The following is a 20,710-nucleotide window of genomic DNA, read 5'->3' on the forward strand; positions in this document are numbered from 1 at the left end:
GTTTCATTATCTGCGATTAGTTCTGTTCAATCCTTTTCTAAGTAATTAAACTACAAGTTCAATTTATATTTAAAGGTTTTGTCTTCTGCTGTCCATGTATAAGAAGAAAGGAAAACTTATAAAATTAGCGAATGAAATTTTTGTTTATATCTAATGTTCTGTTAACTTAGAACTTTTAAACATCAGCATGTGAACAAAAGTGAGCTTGGGTTCCTGCTGTGGAAATCCAACTGTATTTTCATTCATTCATGGCCAGCAAGGGAACTTGATCAAAGTCAAGCGTTTTAATTCAGTGACAGAAATACCACTTATTAATTTACCAGTTTTGTTCCTGGAAGGTACAGCTGCTAAGCCCTTAGTGGCATGCTGACTGTCTGAACCAACCTAAGTGGAATCTTAAATACTGGATGTCAGTGTAACGTGTGATTTATTTTGCTGTAATGATGATAGTGTTATTTCTGTGAGGTGTATTAAATACGTGCAACAGCAGCTTTAAAGAGAAATACCAAGCAAATCTTTCACTCTGTTCTCTTGGCATAGTACCTTCTGCTAAGAAGTTCAGAATTAGATTTATTGCCCGGTTACAGTAACTTTTATCCTGGAATCTTGGAACATCTGTCTGTTGCCTACTTCGGAATGGCCTTTATCTCTCTTCATATCTTTAACATTCTGGGGCTTTTTTGTTTTATCATCATAAGCCGTGTCAGTGCATTTTATATAAGCAGTCAGAATATAAGTAGTATTTCAAAGCCCCCAAAACATAATATTTTATGTTCATGTTCTATGAATAGTAGTACTCTATTAAAGGTTTTTACAAGAAAATCTCTATAACAATAATTAAACCGAACGATTTTGTTTTCAGCTTTGCACGTATAAGATTAATACACTCTGTCATACAGTATAGGGCAGCTAGCTTAGTCATGTTACTGAGATGATAGCATAGCTCTTCCTATTTCTCACTTAAAAGTGAGGCATCTGTCTCTCAAGTATGCGGACGCAGTGTGTTCTTGCTCCACTCACTTTACTACCTCTTCCTTATCAAATAGGAATATTTTATATTGGTAATTCCTTAATGTTTTGTTACTTTAACCAACATTGTCATTTGAAGCTCTTTGGCTTAGGGGATTAAACCTCATACTAGATTTTGTCCCTTTAGAGTTGAGTCCTCATGGTTCTCCCCCCTGAGGTAGTTTTCTGAGTGCCTAAAAGTTAGTAGCTGTGACTTAAGAAAGCTTCTTGTACTACTGAGAGTGAAGAATCCTGCCTTGTATCATCTTAGTCTTCCAAGACTTGACGCCTCCTCTAACACTGGTTCATCTAGAGGGCCCCTTTTCTTCATCTTCCTTCTCTCCCACTTGAGCACAGACTGAGAGCCTTTTCTCTGCTCCTAGGGGATTTTTCAAACATAATTCACAAAAAAAAATCCAATGCAAAAAATGGAAGCAGAGCTGTTCTCTGATTGAATCAAGAACTAGGGAGAGGAAGAATGACAGAGCCTTGACTGCCTTGCTTCTTTAATTTAACCCAGCCTCTTTTCCTAGAATAAGGATCCCAGATAAACACTTTATATCTTCCAGTACTTGGATTTTACTACAATTAGTTTTAAAATTATAGAATTTGAAGAGCACAAATTTCCTTCTTCTGTGATCTATCTTTAAACTTCTGGGAATAAAGATTCTGCAGATTATATCATAGGAATATATCCTCTTTATAATTGCTATGATAACATGTAGTGGCTTTTACTCGTGTACAACAGTGTCTGATGATGGTTTATTTGTTCATAATTTAATCAGCAGTGGAAATCAAGCCAACAGTGCCATTTAATATTTTTGCTTCTTAGTAATCTGTATATTGTGATGAACATATATTTGGTGTATCTTTCATTTTATCTAGGTGGTAGTTTTCAGTTTTTATTCTTTTTTATAGCATTGGAAACCCCACCACCACCCCCCCCAACAAACTCTAACCCATCAGAACATAGCTAGGATAATGTTATGAATCATATTCCCCAAAAATATGTTATATAAATCCTGATCTCTTTGCCTGTGGTCATAATCCCATTTGGAAATGGGTTGTCTATTATGTTAATAAGACAGGATTAGCATAGAGTGTGTCTTGAATCAATCTCTTTTGAGATATAAAAGAAATTAAAAAGCAAGAGAGAGAAACTGGAGAGGAGGGAGAGATTGAGGCCAAGCCACAGGGAGATCTCCAAGGAACCAGGAAACAAGCTGAAGAGACAGGGACCTTCAGCCAGAGCTGACAGAGAAAGCCGTCCTCTAGAGCTGGTGCCCTGAATTCAGACTTCTGAGCTCCTAAACTGTGAGAAAATAAATGTTTGTTTGTTAAAGCCATCCACTTGTGTTATTTCTGTTACAGCAGCACTAGATAACTAAGACAGAATTTGGTACCGAGACATGGGAGTGCTATTTTAACAGATAGCTATGTTGTGGAAGTAGTTTTGGAACTGGGTAATGCGTGAAGGCTGGAAGGGTTTTAAGGTGCCTAATAAAAAAAAAAAATTTTTTTTTTTTTTTTTTTTTTAATAATAATAAAAGCCTAGATTGCTTTGAAGAGACTGTTGATAAAATTGTGGACATCAAAGACAATTCTGTGAGGACTGAGAAGGAAGTGAGGAGAGCTATGGAGAAAGTCTCTGTTGTCTTAGAGAATACATACAGTGTCAGCAACAGAATGTTGCTAGAAATGTCGACATTAAATGTTAACTGGTGAGGCTTTTAAAGAAAATGATGTACCTGCAATTGGACAATGGAGGAAGGGTGATACTTTTTATGCACTGGCAAAGAACTTGTCAGAATTAGATTCAAATGAATGGTGGAAGGGTAGAACTTGTAAGTGATGAACGTGGATATCTGGCTGAGGAGACTTCTGAGCAAGATCTTAAAGGGACCACATGGTTTCTCCTTGTCGCTTATGGTAAAATGTGAAAGAAATGGACTTAAAAATTAACTGCAAAATGAAAACAGAACTTAAAGATTTGGAAAATTCTGTTGTACAGACTAAGGACATGTGTCCTAGAATGTTCACCAAGGACATGGCTGCTACACAATCTGGTTAGATATTAAGCCTGTGACTGTTGAATCTAACTAACTACCAGAGCAGAAAACCCATCAGCTTAGACTGAAGAGGACAGAGAAAGAATGAAAGGAAAGAATGCTATCTGCCTCTTGGAATTGTACAGGCAGGAAACAGGACAAAGGAGCTACATCTGTTGTCTTCGAAGAAAAGAAAAGGACCATCCCTGAAGCAGCTCGGAGATCAGCAGAACTATTGGAAAAAGCACAGGAAGCAAGGCCCTCTTGGTTTCAAAGGGTGGGGCCACAGTCTCCTGAATCTCAAAGGGTAGGGTCATAGCCTCCTAGATTTCAAAGCACAGTTTCAAACCAATTGAAACTGGTTCTGTCATGCCAATGAACCAAAAAAGGAAAAGACCCAAATTTTTTCAATTTAGATGATTCTGCATAGTAGCCAGAATGGGAAAAATTACAGGTCAGAGCCATAGAATAGGCGACTTGGAAGAGGCGTCATGAGTCCTGTCAGGAGCCTAATGCGTGAAATTGGATTATTGGCAAGACTGTGGAGAGTGACACACATTTAAAGCGGAGCAGTTGGCCACCATCTTTGAGTGGGGCACCACTGTTTCTGGCTCTTCTCAAAATCCAATGGGTAAGAAATTTGGTTGCTGTGCAACATGTACACTGCTCTTACTTTCTAAGAAGGAGATTTAGTTCTAGCAGGGATTCGACCAATAATTTTTCCTTTTACAGTGACGCTTCCTCAGCTGTGATTAAACGGAAGAACAGGTTCAAAGCCCTGTTTTAGAGAGTCAACTTGATTCCAGAGTGTGGCACCACCATTAAAGTGTGCCCGGGGAATGGGGCTGCGACCTAAAGCTAAGGGGGTGGGGCTGTCATACCAAAGGAACAGAAGAACAGGGCATGCTGGAGCGGAGGGGGTAGGGTCACCACTCAGATGGACTAGGAGAATAGGGCTGTCCAAAGCTAAGGGAACAGAGTTGCCATCCCAGTAGGCCTGGAAGGCAAAGCTGAAGCCCAGGGCCAAGGGGTCTCCATCTAGAATCCAGAGAGCTTGGCCAGCGCACAGAGTCTGGAGGACAGGACCGTTGCCCAGACAGTCTAAGAAAAACATTATTTTCAAACCTTAGGAGCTAATGTAATTTGTTTTGCTGGGTTTTGGACTTGGTTGGTGCCTGTAATCCCTTCTTTCCCTCCAACTTCTCCCATTTGTGATAGAAATAGCTACTTCGTGCCTATTCCACCATTGTAGTTTGGAAGCAGATAATTTGTATTCTAGATTTCACAGGTTCACAGATGAAGAGGAATTTTGCCCCAGGATGGAATTTGGACTTGGAGCTGATTTAAGACTTTCAGGATAATGTGATGGGGTGCATGTGTTTTGCCTGTGGCAAGGACATCAGTTTTGGGGGGACTGAAGCGTGGAATGTTATGAGTCATGTCTCCCAAAAATATGTGGTATAAATCCTGATCTCTATGCCTGTGGTTATAATCTGATTTGGGAATGCGTTGTCTTTGTTATGTTGTTAATAAGACAGAATTAGTGTAGGGTGTATCTTTAGTCAATCTCTCTTGAGATATAAGAGAGATTAAACAAACAAAGGAAACAAGTGGGTGGGGGAGGATTGATGCCAAACATGTGGAGGTCTCCAGGGAACAGAAGCCAAAGAGACAAGGACCTTCCCCCAGAGCTGACACAGAAAGGCTTCCCTTAGAGCCAGCACCCTGAATTTGGATGTCTAGCCTCCTAAACTGTTATTAGCAGCACTAGATAACTAAGAGAAGAAGAAGCTGCATGATTGGTCTGGCAGGGGTGAGGGTAGATCAGCCAGAGCCTTAGCCCTTGCCCCTTGACTCCCCTCTTCTTAACAGTCCCTAAGGTTGGGAAACTGCTGAATTAGGTGATCTGATGAGGTTTCTCAAATCATAATACATGTGTAATCCCAGAGAAGCCTCCAGTTGATCTGTGTGTATTCAGGATATTTGGCTTTAAAACACTTAATGTTTTGTTTTTTGTTTTCTCCAAGACTAATCTTTTAAATGCAAGCACTGTTACTTCTCGTCATTTGCCTTATAAAATCAAGTAAAACATTCTTTCCTAGGCACAGGCTAAAATGTGCTGTTAAATGTACACAAAACCATGCAAAAGCTAAAATACTCCTTCATTTATATATTTAAGGACTTCCGATTTCTTCTTTTTGGTACCTGCACTGTGTACTCTGTATACACTGATCTGTATACTCTGCCATTGCTAAGACCAAAAATGTGGTAATCATTCTATTTTTTTTCTCCCTTGAAAATAATCATAATTTGGTACAAAGTATTTTGTACGCATATATCCTGGTGAATTTAAAGCTGAATTTACTACACTTTTTCATTATGCCTCCACAGATATGCCTAGTGCTACGTACATTATATAGTCCCTTTTGTGCCTGACCTGTATGGCAACTTTTTGAGAGTATTTGTATTTCTTTGCAACATGTATTACAAATGTAGATTCGGGTTTTAAGGGTAGAAAAAGAAAAAGCATTTTGTTTGTGTATGTGCAATAGTGATAGTTATAGTAAAACTTGCGATCTGTATTTCTCATGTATGTGGTTATTAGTAAAATAATCTTTTTCAAGTACATTTTTTGTTGTTGATTTTTCCCAAACCTTGAGTACACACACACACACACACCTCTTCAACTCTGTTGAAAGTTGAAAATAAATAATGTGATTTCATGTCCATTTGAACTAAGGTTAGACTCTTCACTATGTCATCCTAGATTGCAGAATTTCTTCCTAATGGATATTAAACTGAGATCAGTTTCTGGCACTTTTTAGTGCCCCATCAGGGTTCACTGTTAGAACTGATGCCAAGAAATAGAATCTCTGCAGGAAAGCAGTGGACTTTAATACAATAAAAATCACCTGTTTTTTGTTTTAAAGAAAGCCTAAATAAATATAGAAGTTTATTTTCTTAAGTTTGGTTTACTTTCTGAAGTAGTTTTTATCTTTGTACTAAAAACATCCCAATTCTTCAACAACACTGGAATTTTTCTGGTTAAAAAAATTTTTGAACTGTTTTATATTTATGCCTTTTAAATAAGTAGCCACCGCTTTCTCTTTCTTTCTACGTGTACATAGCGTTATCTCATCCTTAATCATATTTCCACCCCAAGCATTCCATTTTCCTCTTTTACTCTCTTTGCACTTCCCATCTCCCTGCTGCCACCACCCCAAAAAAGTAAATTCTGGTATCAAATCAAAGGTGAGTAGACTTTCTGGAGAAGGAGAGAGCAATTTTTTCTTCCTGTTTCTACTTCTACTGATTCCAGTAAATAGTCTTTAGGAATTCTGATTTCTCTCTAGTTAAATGTTTCCTCCCTCTCTTGGCCAAATAATGCTTCATCTTTCTCTCCTAGATACACTTTATTAATCATGCCTGTTAGTCTTAATTACTTTAATGGTGGCTTTTCATACATTTGCCATATTTATTGTCAGAATAGATGCTTTATTGGTTACTTACATGCAACTTTCAGGGCTAACCTCTTCCCACTCATACTTTTTCCTAATACTGAGATCATGTGTGGTTATTAAAAATTGCAGGTTGGCATTTCTTTGCAGAGAGATCTGTATTTCTGCAGCAAAACATAGTGTGTGCAGTGTATCAGCTGTCCAGTAGTGAATACTAGCCATCCTTGCTGTTAGACTGCCTGGGAATAGTCCTGAAGTGCAGAAAGTAAGACTTCCCACCCAGTTTCATAAAGTCAGTTAGGTGGAGGTATGTCATACATTTGTGTGGGGAGCCCTCAGCATTTGGATTTGGCCGTGTGCTGCAGGACCTTCCTGATGACAGCTTACCTTGCAGGGAAGGAGAGTCGCTCCCACATAGCCCTCACGAGTGGCCCTGGAGCAGGAAGTGGTGAAGCAGATCTTCCTTGTTTGGGAGGAGCCTGAGGTGGACTTCCGTCCTGAGTCTGGAAGGTAAATTTGTTGTTACCTGTAAATTATGGTTCTGCTAGTTCATACTATGCCAATCCAGACTTTCAGAGGTATCCCTCCTGCCAGCAAGAGAAGACAGATGACTTGGATGAAGATGGCTGTCAAGCCCTGGGTCATTTAGTCTTCCACATTTACCAATATACTTATTTTAAACAAAAGGACAGATATATCTATTAAGTGAACTTATTTCAACACATTGAGCACGTACTATGCTGTAACTGTGGTGCTCTTTTTGTTTTTGTTTTTGTTTCTTCACTTTTTTATCTTAGTGTGAACCATATGGATTGGTTTAAGAGGGCCTAGCAGAACCATATCTTTACAGGCAAGAACAAATGTCACTTTCTGCTACTTTCTCCTATACCAATCCAGACTGTAGGGAACAAAACATAATATCCTCAATAAAGTGAACATTATTTTTTAAATGAGCATATTGACGCTTTGTTTTCTTTAGTAAAATATGATTAAAAGTAACTGTCTCAAACCAATGTTAAGGCTTAAAAAAAAGTCAGTATGCCCGATTGTCATAGCTAGCTCAAAAGGAAGTCCTGTCCAGATTTATTTAGCAACATGCCAACCTCTAACCCCCAACTTGTCCTGCAGTACAACGTAACCATGACTCTTCTCAACAAAAAGAAACTCAATTCACAAAATGTGGCAGCCAAATGGGGGGATGGGTCCCCTGCCTTAATTTAAAGCATACATTTAACTGCATCTATCTGCCTAATTGGTTCATCTTTACAGAAACCGTTACGTGGTTTTTCTGATAATACGTGTTAGCTTAACCTATGTTATCTATCTTCCTTCCAGCCTCTCCTTTTCTGATCATACCTGCTGGCAATAGGGATGGCCCTACAGTCTAGAATGATATAGGGGGAGATAGCAGAACCTGAAGGGTCCAATCTTTCATTTTAAAAATAGTTTTGATAGATTTTTTTTTTTTTTTTTTTTTGTGCAGCTGGGGGAGATAGTTCTGTGTACCCATCCAGAATCACAGATAGCTGAGATAAGTCACTGTATCCGAGCTATTGAGGTATATTCACTGCTCACTACTTAAAGGAATAGTCATTAATTGATTCTGTTTTTGGTTTCCAGACTTATCCTAGTTCAGAATTGTTTGACATTCTCTCCTTCCCCTTCAGAAATTACATAAACTACAGAGAAGATAAGGGTTGAGTATCTTTTAGGCTAATCCTCCTGTTGGGTTAGCATCCACCAAGTATGAGGGGCCTTGCGTGGAGGACGTTTGCCCAGTATTCTAATTGGCTAGTAGTTCATGTAACTCCTTGATGTCTTTGCTCATCTTTGAGTTTTGAGGCTATTTTGTCTTTTCCTCATTTGTTCGAATTATCAGCTCTTTTTAACCTTTCCTAATCCTTTTCTTTATGATAAAGATTCTAAATTATAGCTAACGAACTGATTATCGAGCTACAGAGACTGTCTAACATTATCAGCATTTGTATTCCTAAATGCACTTACTTGAATTAGTTAACTATTGCACAAATTCCAAATAATCGTGAATTGCCTTGAGCTTTAAGGAGTAAAATGTAATGGAAATTGTAACTTGGGAACATATGTTAGATGTTAGAAGACTTCGTTGATGGTACTCATTTAATTGATTTTCTGAGTCCCTACCTTAACACTTGGTGCGAAGACTAACGATTACCACTTCTAACATTAAAAGTTTTCTCCTTGTTTATGGTAATTCCTGTATGGAAAATATTGAAATAATAATTTTGTTTAGTGTTTTTCCCTCATGTCCATTTTAACAGACTATTTATAGTCTATGAATTTAACATAAGTTGAAAATATAGATAAATAAGTTTTGTTTCTCCTGTTATTGGAAACCATCTTGCTGACTGGAATTATTTTTCTTTCTGTTCTTTGACTGGGTCTTTTAAAAATTAAAGATTAGCATAAAGTGTATTCGTTCAGCACATACTAAAAACAATGTTTCTTAAACCGACTTTATCCTATAAAATGTTATCAGGTTTGTAACTCAGCTTTACAAAAACTGCTGCTTAAGTCTGTTGTTCAGACAGTATTGAATATTGAAGTCAACGTGGATGTAGTTTATGTGAGTTCTCTTCATCTTGGGCTTTTATCTTGACACTGGCTTTTTCAAAATAGAATTCTGTGAAAAAAAAATTTATATTTAGGGAAAAATGAATGAATTAAAATTGCATGTTATATGATTTCCATTACCGATGGTAATGCTTGATTTTGAGTTGTATGTTCAGACTTTATGTTAACAACAAGGTGTTAATTTAATAATTTTTATATACAGGCACCTATGGGGACCTGCTGGGGTGATATCTCAGAAAATGTGAGAATAGAAGTTCCTAATACAGACTGCAGCCTACCTACCAAAGTCTTCTGGATTGCTGGAATTGTAAAACTAGCAGGTGAAAAGAATGCATGATAATTTACTAGAAAATGCTAATGACATTTGTAACCTTTTGTAAGAAAACATTTCTTAAAACATTGCCAAAGAAATAATGAACATATTATGACATGGCACAGGGGTTGGCATAATTTTTCTTAAAGGGCCACATAGTAAATATTTTCAGCATTAAGAGCTGTATGTGATCTCTGTCACAACTACTCAGGTCTACCACTGGATCGCAAAGGCAGCTATAGCAGTATGTCAGTGAATGAGCATGGCTGTGTTCCTATAAAACTTTAGTTATGGACATGAAATTTGAATTTAACATAATTTTCATGAAATACTTCTCTTCCATTGATATTTTTTTTTTCAACCATTTAAAAATGGAAAAACTATTCTTAGTTCACAGATTGGAGAGAGTCAGTTGGCTAGATTTGGCCCATGGGCTATAGTTTGCCACACCCTGTAGTAAGAAAATGCTTTGAAAAGCAATAAAAAGTTGAGCTACTAAAAACAGTGATAATGTCCATGATACCAAAAGTAAACAAGTGTTGATAATTTCATATATCTTGGGTTCCCCCTTTGTCTTTATTTCCACGGCCTCCTCATGCCTAGCCCTTGTTACCTTATTACTGGTGAAATAAACGTGTTAGGTATCTACTATGTTAGACACTGTATGAGTGACATGCAGAACTATAAGACTTATTTTTTTGCAAACCTGGGCTTATCTACCAGAAGTTGAATAGTACCAGGTATCATGTGACAAGGGGCTCCGTGAGTAGCATAGGAGGGCAGTGTAGTAAGTTTAGAGAAGGAGCAGCCACTCAGATGAGAAAATTTGTCATTATATTACTGCAAGAGCTGTGTAACTCATCCTGTTCTTTCTTGTCTCGTCTCCCAGCTGTTCTCCCCCAGAATACCCTACTCTCTTCTAAATGCGGCTGATAGACTTCATTTACCTAAAAATTATCTTAATTCCATCTTTAGTAGCTTCTTTGTCCTAATAGGTTCAGAGTAGTTTGCGTTTAAGGATATTGAATTGTACCATGTGCCACTGGCCAAACTTTTTGATACTCCTCTACATGAATGGTCTGTTCTAAAGAGGCTGGACTCCCTCTTTCCTGCATACAACATGTTCTTTGCCACGCTTGTGCCTTTGCTCACTCTTCTAAAAGTGCCCCACACTGGATACCTACCTGTGTTACCCAGTTTAATCCCTACCTTTTCCGTGAAACATTTAGCATTATCTAAACTCTTATATTATTTTCTACACCATAATTTTGAAAACAGCAACTGTTGTTTCTGTCCTAGATATTTAAGTCAGTTACATTTAAATAGCTCTAAAGATCAGTGCACTTAATATCTAAGAATTGTTTCTACCTTCTGTCTCTGATTTTCCATTTCTATGTTACCTAATTGCGTTATATCTCTTATTTTAAAACACCTTAATGCTATTTTAGAAGGAAGCCTGATGTTAGTCATGAAGTGGACTCAGCAACAGTTAGGAAACTCGTCAATTACACTTTTTTAATTATTGAATTTTAAAACTGAAGGTTTAATGCTGTAAATCCTAATGTATACTAACACATGAAAATGCTGACTAAACCTGGCTCCTGGCCTGAAATACAAGCTTCTTAAACAACAACAACAAAAAAAATACCCATTGCCTTGGAGTTGATTCAGACTCATAGTGACCCTATACAGAGTAGAACTGCCCCATAGGGTTTTCAAGGAACGGCTGGTGGTCCTTTCTTATTCCACTAAAAAGGCCTGAAATTAAACCTTAATTAACGTAGGTTTATTAAATTATAAACAATATATGTTATGTACTTTTGTTCTTTAAGGCTTCCTATTCGCCTACTGCATAATAGTTTTTTAAGTGATTTCACGTACTTTTGTGTTTATTGAACTTTTTAACCTAGCATTTTCATATCTTGTTACGTTGTTAGGTGCCATCTAGCTAGTTCCAGCTCATAACGACTCTGTACAGCAGAACGAAACTGTTCGGTCCTGCACCATCCTCACTTTCGTTTCTGTTTTAGCCCGTTGTTAACAGCCACTGTGTCAGTCAATCTCATCAAGAGTCTTCGTTTTCACTGACCCTCTGCTTTTACTAAGCATAACGTCCTTCTCCAGGGACTGCCCCCCCCCCTTTTTTCTAATTGTGCTTTAATCCAAGGTTTACAAGTGAAGTCAGTCTCTCATTAAAAAATTTATATACACGTTGCTATATACTCCTAATTGCTGTCCCCCAATGAGACAGCGCACTCCTCTCCACCCTCTATTTTCATATCCATTCAGCCAACTTCTCACCCCCTCTGCCTTCCCATCTCCCCTCCAGACAGAAGCTGCCCACATAGTCTCATGTGTCTACTTGATCCAAGAAGCTCACTCCTCACCAGTATCATTTCCTATCCTATAGTCCAGTTCAATCCCTGTCTGAAGAGTTGGCTTTGGGAATGGTTCCTGTCTTGGGCTAACAGAAGGTCTGGCGACCATGACCTCTGGGGTCCTTCTAGTCTCAGACCATTGAGTCTGGTCTTTATATGAGAATTTGAGGTCTGCATCCCACTGCTCTCCTGCTCCCTCAGGGGTTCTCTGTTGTGTTCCCTTTCAGGGCAGTCATCGGTTGTAGCTGGGCACCATCTGGTTCTTCTGGTCTCAGGCTGATACGGGACTGCTCCCTTTTGATATCATGTCCAAAGTATGTGAGACAAAGTCTTAACATCGTTGATTCTAAGGAGCATTTTAACTATACTTTTTTCAAGACAGATTTATTCGTTCTTCTGGCCGGCCCTGGTGTATTCAGTATTCTTTGCCAACACCATAATTCGAATGCATCAGTTCTTCTTTGGCCTTCCTTATTCATTGTCCATCTTTCGTATGCATATGAGGTGACTGAAAATACCATGGCTTGGGTCAGGTGCACCTTAGTCCTCAAGGTGCCATCTTTGCCTTTTAACACGTTAAAGATGCCTTTTGCAGCAGATTTGCCCAGTGAATACATCTTTGATTTCTTGATTTATGCTTCTGTGGGCATTGTTCGTGGATCCAAGGAAAATGAAATCCTTGACAACCTCAGTATGTTCTGTTTATCATGATGTTGCTTATTGGTCCAGTTTTGAGGATTTTTGTTTTCTTTATGTTTTGAAATGCAATCCATACTGAAGGCTGTGGTCTTTGATCTTCATCAGTAAGTGCTTCGTGTCCTCTTCACTTTCAGCAAGCAAGGTTGTGTCATCTACATATCACAGGTTGTAATGTTTCTTTCTCTAACCGTGATGCCACACTCTTCTTCATATAATACAGCTTCTCGAATTATTGGCTCTGCATACAGATAAAGTAATTGTGGTGAAAGGATACAACCCTGACAGACACCTTTCCTGGTTTTAAACCATGCAGTATCCCATTGTTAGTTTGAAGGGGCTATTGCATAGTTTAAAATACCATCTTGGTCTGTGTACAGGTTGTGCATGAGCACAATTAAGTGTCCTGGAATTCCCATTTTTCTCAATATTGTCCATACTTTGTTGTGACCCACACAGCCAAATGCCTTCACATAGTCAATAAAACAGGTAAACATCTTTCTGGTATTCTCTGCTTTCAGCGAAGAGCCATCTGCCATGGATCAGCAATAATATCCCTCATTCCACATCCACTTTTGAATCTGGCTTGATTTTTTTTTTTTTTAAACAGCAGAAATTAGTTTTTCATTAAAAAATTTTATACACAAATAGTTTTGTGACATTGGTCGCAGTACCTGCAATGTGTTAGCTTTCTCTCCCTCTCCCTTTCCCTTTCCACCATGGGTTCTCCATGTCCATTCATCCAGTTTTCCTGTCCCTTCCTGCTGTCTCGTCTTTGCTTTTAGGCGGGTGGTTGCACGTTTGGTCTCGTATGCTTGATTGAACTAAGAAGTATTTGTTTCATAGGCCTGTCTAGTCTTTGGCTGAAAGGTGGACTTCAGGAGCGGCTTCAATTCTAAGTTAGCAGGGTGTCTGGGGGCCATAGCCTTGGGAATTCCTTCGGTAACTCTGGTCTTCGTGAACTTGTATTTTGTTCTACATTTTTCTCCTGCTCAGTCCAGGATCCTCTATCGTGTTCCCTGTCAGAGCAGTCACTGGTGGTAGGTAGGCACCATCAGTTCTTCTGGGCTCAGTCCGCTGCAGGCTGTGGCTCGTGTGGTCCATTATTAGTCCTTTGGACTAATGTTTCCCTTGTATCTTTGGTTTTCTTCATTCTCCTTTGCTCTAAATGTGATAGGACTAATTGATGTGTCTTAGATGGCCGCTCATAAGCTTTTAAGACCCCAGACACTACTCACTAAAGTAGAATGTGGAACACTTTTTATGGACTATATTATGCCAGTTGACATACGTGTTCCCTGAGAACATGGTCCCCAGCCCTCAGCCCCAATAAGTTGATTCCTCAAGGTGTTTGCATGTGTCTAGGAAGCTTCTGTGACTTTGCCTTGGTCAAGATGTGCTGACTTCCCCTATATTTTGTGTTGTCTTTCCCTTCACCAGAGTTAACACTTGTCTGCTATCTAGTTAGTGATTTCCCCTTCCTACCCCTCGCTTCCCCTCCCTCATAACAATCAAAATTTTTTTTCTGTGTGTAAACCTTTCCTTGGGTTTTTATAATAGTAGTCTCATGCAATATTTGTCCTTTGGTAATTGACCTATTTCACTGAGCATAAAGCGTTCGAGATTGATCCATATTATGAGATGTTTTTGTAGTTCATCGTGTTTTTTATCATGGCGTAGTATTCCATTGTGTGTAGGTGCCATAATTCATTTATCCATTCATCTGTTGCTGGGCACTTAGGTTGTTTCTGTCTTTTTTCTATTGTGAACGATGCTGCAGTGAACATGGGTGTGCATATGTCTGTTCTTGTAATGGCTCATTTCTCTAGGAGATATTCCTACGAGTGGATTGCTGGATCATATGGTATTTCTATTTCTAGCTTTTTTAGGAAGCACAATATCATTTTCCATAGTACTTAGACCATTTTACATTCTTACCAGCAGTGCATAAGAGTTCCAGCCTGTCCACAACCTCTCTGACATCTGTTAATTTCTGGGGGTTTTTTTTGTTTTGATTCATGCCAGCAATGTCAGAGTGAGATGGTGTCTCATTATAGTTTTAATTTGCATTTCTCTAATGGCTAATGATCATGAGCATTTCCTCATGTGCCTGTTAGCCGCCTGAGTGTCTTCTTTGGTGAAGTGTCTATTCATATCCTTTGCCCGTTTTATGATTGGGTTATTTGCCTTTTTGTTGTTGAGGTGTCAAAGTATTCTATAGATTTTAGAGATTAGATCCTTGCCAGATATGTCATAGCCAGAAATTTTTTCCCAGTCTGTAGGTTCTCTTTTTACTCTTAGTGAAGTCTTTTAATGAGCATAAGTGTTTACTTTTTTAGGAGCTCCTGCTTATCTAGTTTATTTTCTGGTGTTTGTGCATTGTTAGTTATGGTTTGAATTCTCTTTATGTCATGCATTAGGGCCTCTAGTGTTACTCCTGTTTTTCTTCCATAATCTCTATCCTTCTAGATTTTATATTTAGGTCTTTGATCCATTTTGAGTTAGTTTTTGTATATGGTTTGAGGTATGGGTCCTGTTTCATTTTTTTTACAGATAACATCCAATTTTGTCAGCACCATTTATTAAAAAAGACTGTCTTTTCCTCATTTAATGGACTTTAGTCCTTTGTAAACAAAGATCAGCTGATCATAGGTAGATAGATTTGTATCTGGATTCTGGATTCTATTCCGTTGGTCTGTGTGTCTATCATTGTACCAGTACCAAGCTGTTTTGACTACCATGGATGTATACTAGGTCCTGAGATCAGGTTGTGTGAGGCTTCCTACATTGTTCTCTTTCTTGAATAATGCTTTGCTTATCTGGGGCCTCTTTCCTTTCCATATAAAGTTGGTAATTAGTTTTTCGATATTGTTAAAGAATGTTGTTGGTGTTTGGATCCGGATCGTGTTATATCTGTGGATTGCTTTCAGTAGGATTTACATTTTCAGTGTTGAGTCTTCCTATCCATAAACATGGTATGTTTTTCCATTTATGTAGGTCTCTTGATTTCTTGCAATATTGTTTTGTAGTTTTCTCTGTATAGGTCTTTTACATTCCTGGTTAAATTTATTCTTATCTTTTTATGAGCTATTATAAATGGTATTGTTTTCCTGATTTCCATTTCAAAGTTCTCTTTGTTGGTGTAAAGGAATCCAACTGATTTTTCTGTGTTGATCTTGTATCTTGCTAGTCTGCTGAATCTTTCTATCAGTTCCAGTAGTTGCCTTGTGGAATCTTTGGCGTCCTCTGTGTATAGAATCATATCTTCTACAAACAGAGATAGTTTTACTTCTCCCTTCTCAATTTGGATTCCCTTTCTTTCTTTTTCTTGCCTTGTTGCTCTAAAAAAAAAACTAGTACTTTCTACACATGTTAAATAGGAGTGCTAATAAAGGGCATAATTGCCTTATTTCCATTCTCAGGAGGAATGCTTTCAGCTTCTCTCGAGAATGATGTTAGCTATTGGTTTTTTATATGTCCTTTATTATATTGAGGAATTTCTCTTCTATTCCTATTTTGTCAAGAATTTTTATCAGGAACCGGTGTTGGACTTTATCAGATGACTTTTCTGCATCAATTAAGATGATCATGTGATTCTTTTGTTCTATTTATATGGTGGATTATGTTGATTGATTTTCTAATGTTGAACTGTTCTTGCTTGCCTGGTATGAATCCCACTTGGTTGGGCCATAGTGTTTTCTTTTTTTGAAATGATGCTGAATTCTACTGGCTAGAATTTTGCTGAGAATTTTTGCACCTATATTCATGAGGGATGTTGGTATGTAGCTTTCTTTTATCGTTGTGTCTTTTACCTGGCTTTGGTATCAGGGTTATGCAGATTTCATAGAATGAATTCGGAAGTATTCCTTCCTTCTCTGTGCTCCACAATAGTTTGCATAGTACTTGTATGAGCTCTTTGAATATTTGGTGGAATTCTCCAGTGAAGTCATCAGGCCAGGGCTTTTTTGTTGGGAGTTTTTTTTATTACCTGTTCCATTTCTTCTCTTGTTATTGGCCTGTTCAGATTTTTCTATCTCAGCTTGTGTTAGTTTAGGGTAGGTAGTATATGTCTAGAAATTTGTCCATTTCCTCTAGGTTCGCAAATTTGTTGGAGCATAGTTTTTCATAGTATTCCGTTATGATCCTTTTATTTTGCTTGGTCTGTTGTAATGTCCCCCATCTCATTTCTTATTTGTATTATTTGCTTCCTCTCCTGTTTTTCTTTTGTCAGTTTGGCCAGTGGTTTGTCGATTTTGTTAATCCTTTCAAAAACCAACTTTTGGTCTTGTTGAATCTTTGTATTGTTTTTGTATTCTCTATTTCATTTGGAAACCCCGGTGGCGTAGTGGTTAAGAGCTGCGGCTACTAACCAAAAGATAGTTCAAATGCACCAGGTACTCTTTGGAAACCCTATGGGGCAGTTCTGCTGTGTCCTGTAGGGTCACTATGAGTCAGAATCGACAAGACAGCAGCAGATTTATAGGGTTTTTTTTTGTTTGTTTGTTTCTATTTCTTTATTTCTGTTCTGATTTTTATTATTTCCATCTTCTAGTGGCTGTGGGTATCTTTTGCTGTTCTCTTTCTATTTGTTCAAGTTGGAGAGCTAATGTTTTAATTTTGGCCCATTTTTCTTTTTTGATGGGAGCCATCATTGCTATAAATTGACCTCTGAGCACTGCCTTTGCTATGTCCCAGAGGTTTTGGTATGATGTGTTTTCATTCTCATTTGATCCTAGGAATTTTTTTATTCCCTCTTTGATTTCTTCTATTACCTGTTTGTTTTTATGCAAGGTATTACTCAGTTTCTATGAATTTGATTTTTTTCCTGTTACTGATTTCTACTTTTATGGCGCTGTGGTCAGAATGTTCTGTATTATTTCGATGTTTTGGATTTTATTGAGGGTTGCTTCATGGTCTATTCTGAAGAATAAAGAATATTCCATGTCATTGAAAAAGAATGTATACTTTGATGCTGTTGGGTGGAGTGTTCTGTATATTCCTTTGAGGCCAAGTTGGTTGATTTTGGCCTTTAGATCTTCTGTATCTTGAGTTCTTTCTAGGTGTTCTGTTCCCAAGAGTGGTGTGTTGAAGTCTCCTAGTATAACAGCCATACCTCGTTTTATTGTGCTTTGCAGATAATTGCGTTCTTCACAAATTGTAGCAAGCCTGTAGCAAGCAAGTCTGTCAGCAACATTTTCCCAACAGCATGTGCTCACTTCATGCCTCTGTGTTACATTTTGGTAATTCTCACAATATCTCAAACTTTTTCATTATTATCATATCTGTTATGATGACCTATGATCAGTAATCTTTGGTTTTACTGTTGTAATTGTTTTGGGGCTCCATGAACAGCACCTGTGTAAGAGGCAAACTTAATAAATGTGTGTGTTCTGACTGCTCCACCAATCAGCCATTCCTCTTTCTTTCTCCCTCTTCTCAGGCATCGCTTTTTCCTGAGACATGACGATATTGAAATTAGGCCAATTAATAACCCTACAGTGGCCTCAAAGTTTTCAAGTGAAAGGAAGAGTTGCATACCTCTCACTTTAAATCAAAAGCTGGAAATGATTAAGCTTAGTGAGGAAGACACATCAAAAGCCAAGACAGGACAAAAGCTAGGCTTCTTGTGCCAAATAGTTAGCCAAGTTGTAAATTCAAAGGAAAAGTTCTTGAAGGAAATTAAAAGTGCTACTCCAGTGAACACATGAATGATAAGAAAGCAAAACAGCCTTATTGCTGGTATGGAGAAAGTTTTAGTGGTCTGGATGGAAGGTCAGACCAGCCACAACGTTTCCTTAAGCCAAAGCCTAAATCAAGAGCGAGGCCCTGACTCTCTTCAATTCTTTGAAGACTGAAAGAGTTGAGGAACCTGCAAAAGTTTGAAGCTAGCAGAAGTTGGTTCGTGAAGTTTAAGGAAAGAGGCTGTCTCCGTAACATAAAACTTGGTGAAGCAGCAGGTGCTGATGTCGAGTCGCAGCAGGTTAACCAGAAGACCCGGCTACGGTAACTGATGAGGGTGGCTGCACTAAACAGCAGATGTTCAATGGCAACGGAACAGCCTCGTATCGAAAGAAGACTTTCATAGCTAGAGAGGGGATGTCAGTGCCGGGCTTCAAAGGACGGGCTGACTCTCTTGTTGGGGGCTCATGCATCTGGTGACTTGAAGTTGAAGCCAGTGCTCAACTGAAAACCTTCTGGAAAGGATTCACCATTCTAGATGCCGTTAAGAACATGGGGGAGGTCAAAATATCAACATTAGCAGAAGTTTGGAAGAAGTTGATTCCAACCCTCATGGATGACTTCGAGGAATTCAGGACTTCAGTGGAGAAAGTAACTGCGGATGTGGTGGAAATAGGAAGGTAGCTAGAATTAAACGTGGAACCTGAAGATGGGACTGAATTGCTGCGGTCTTACGATAAAACTTTCATGGATGAGGAGTTGCTTCTTAGGGATGAGCAAAGAGTGGTTTCTTGAGATGGAATCTGCTGTTGAAATCTACTCCTGTTGAAAATGCTGTGAACATTGTTGAAATGACAACAGTGGATTTAGAATTTACATAAACTTGGTTGATAAAGTAGCAGCAGGGTTTGAGAGAATTGACTCCAGTTTTAAAAGTTCTGTGGGTAAAATGCTATCAAACAACATCACATGCTACAGAGAAATCTTTCGTGAAAGGAGAGTCAGTCGATGCAGCAAACTTCGTCATTATCTTAAGAAATTGCTGCAGCTACTGCAACCTTCAGCACCTACCTCCCAGTCAGTCATCAGCCATCAACATCAAAGCAAGACTCTTCACCAGAAAAAAGATGACTACTTGCTGAAGGCTCAGATGATGGTTGGCATTTTTTAGCAATAAAGTATTTTTAAATTAAATTAAGGTGTAAACTTTTTTTTTTAAGACATAGTGGTATTGCACACTTAATAGACTACCAAACAAAAAAACCAAACTCATTACCTTCCAGCCGATTCCAACTCATAGCAGCCCTATAAGAGAGTAGAACTGCCCCCATAGGGTTTCCAAGGAGTACCTGGTGGATTCAAACTGCCAGCGTTTTGGTTAGCAGTCATAGCTATTAAACACTCCACCACCAGGGTTTCTTAATAGACGACAGTATAGTATAAACACAACTTTTATATGCACTGGGAAACCAAAAAAAAATTGCCTGACACTATTTATTGCAGTATTTGCTTTTTTACAGTGGTCTGGACCCAAACCCACAGTGTGTACCATGTATACCTGTGTGGTGGAGCTGTTTCTTTTTTCATGGCTGCTAGAGTTTGTTTTACGTATTTTGCAGCATTTGGTGTGTAGATATTTGTTAAGGTTATGTCTTCTTGGTGGGTTATCCCCATTAACCATTATGTGATGTCATTCCTTATCTTTCATGGTTGATTTTGTCTTAAAGTCTATTTTATCTGAGATTGGTATTGCCACTCCTGCCCTTTTTTTGGATATTTTCTGCTTGATAGTATTTTTTTTTTCTGTCCTTTGATTTTTAATGTATTTATGTCTTTGTGTCTAAGATGTGTCTCTTGTAGATAGCATATTGATGGGTGGTACTTTTTTATCCATTTTGCCACTCTCTCCTTAAACGTGCATTTAAGCCATTTACATTCCGTGTGATTATCGATAGGTATGACTTTATTGCTGTCATATTGTTGTGTTTCATGTGTATGTGGTGCTGACATTTTCTTTGTTCCTCTTGCTTTCCTGCGCTGAGTTCCTTTTGTTTGTAGATTTTCTTTTCTTTCGTTATTTACAGATTTTGTGTTTACTGAGACTTTTTTTTTTCTTTTTATTGTGACACGTAGGTTTGTTAGCTTTCTTTGTGGTTACCTTGAAATTTACCCTTATCTTCCTAAGTTTGAACCAGTCTTTTATTACTTGATACTGCCTTGACGTCCTCTTCATTTTAAAGTTCTATACCTACACTGCTTATTCCCCCTTTCATTGTTTTGAGGTTGTCATCATTTACAGACTGACTTCTCTTTTTCCCTGTTGCAAGTCTTTAACTTTGTTTTATTATTGAGAGTTCTTTACCTAGGTTGGTATCTGGGTGGTGCTCTCCTGTGTCCTAGACTCCAGTTGTTGTCTGTTATTGTTGGTTCTCTAATCAAAGGACTTCCTTTCATATTTCTTGTAAGTTTTGTTTTTACAAATTTCTGGGTGGAATCTTTGGGCAGTTCCTTGTTGATATA

The 20,710-nt window shown here is 38.3% G+C and overlaps 1 protein-coding gene across 11 annotated transcripts in view; it reads left to right on the forward strand.

Moving 5' to 3' along the window:
- Positions 1-20,710, forward strand: part of MBTD1 (mbt domain containing 1) — a 76,163-nt gene that overhangs the window by 32,118 nt on the left and 23,335 nt on the right. For 10 of the 11 annotated variants that reach the window (XM_049860723.1, XM_049860722.1, XM_049860721.1 and 7 more), the window contains one exon: positions 9,327-9,444. In XM_049860723.1, the coding sequence (XP_049716680.1) occupies positions 9,327-9,444 (118 nt within the window). Of the gene's footprint in view, positions 1-6,908; positions 7,025-9,326; positions 9,445-20,710 lie in introns of all 11 variants that reach the window. The other variant, XM_049860727.1, reaches the window with a different exon arrangement.

Source organism: Elephas maximus, chromosome 19, assembly GCF_024166365.1.
Source record: "Elephas maximus indicus isolate mEleMax1 chromosome 19, mEleMax1 primary haplotype, whole genome shotgun sequence".
Lineage (NCBI taxonomy): Eukaryota > Metazoa > Chordata > Mammalia > Proboscidea > Elephantidae > Elephas > Elephas maximus.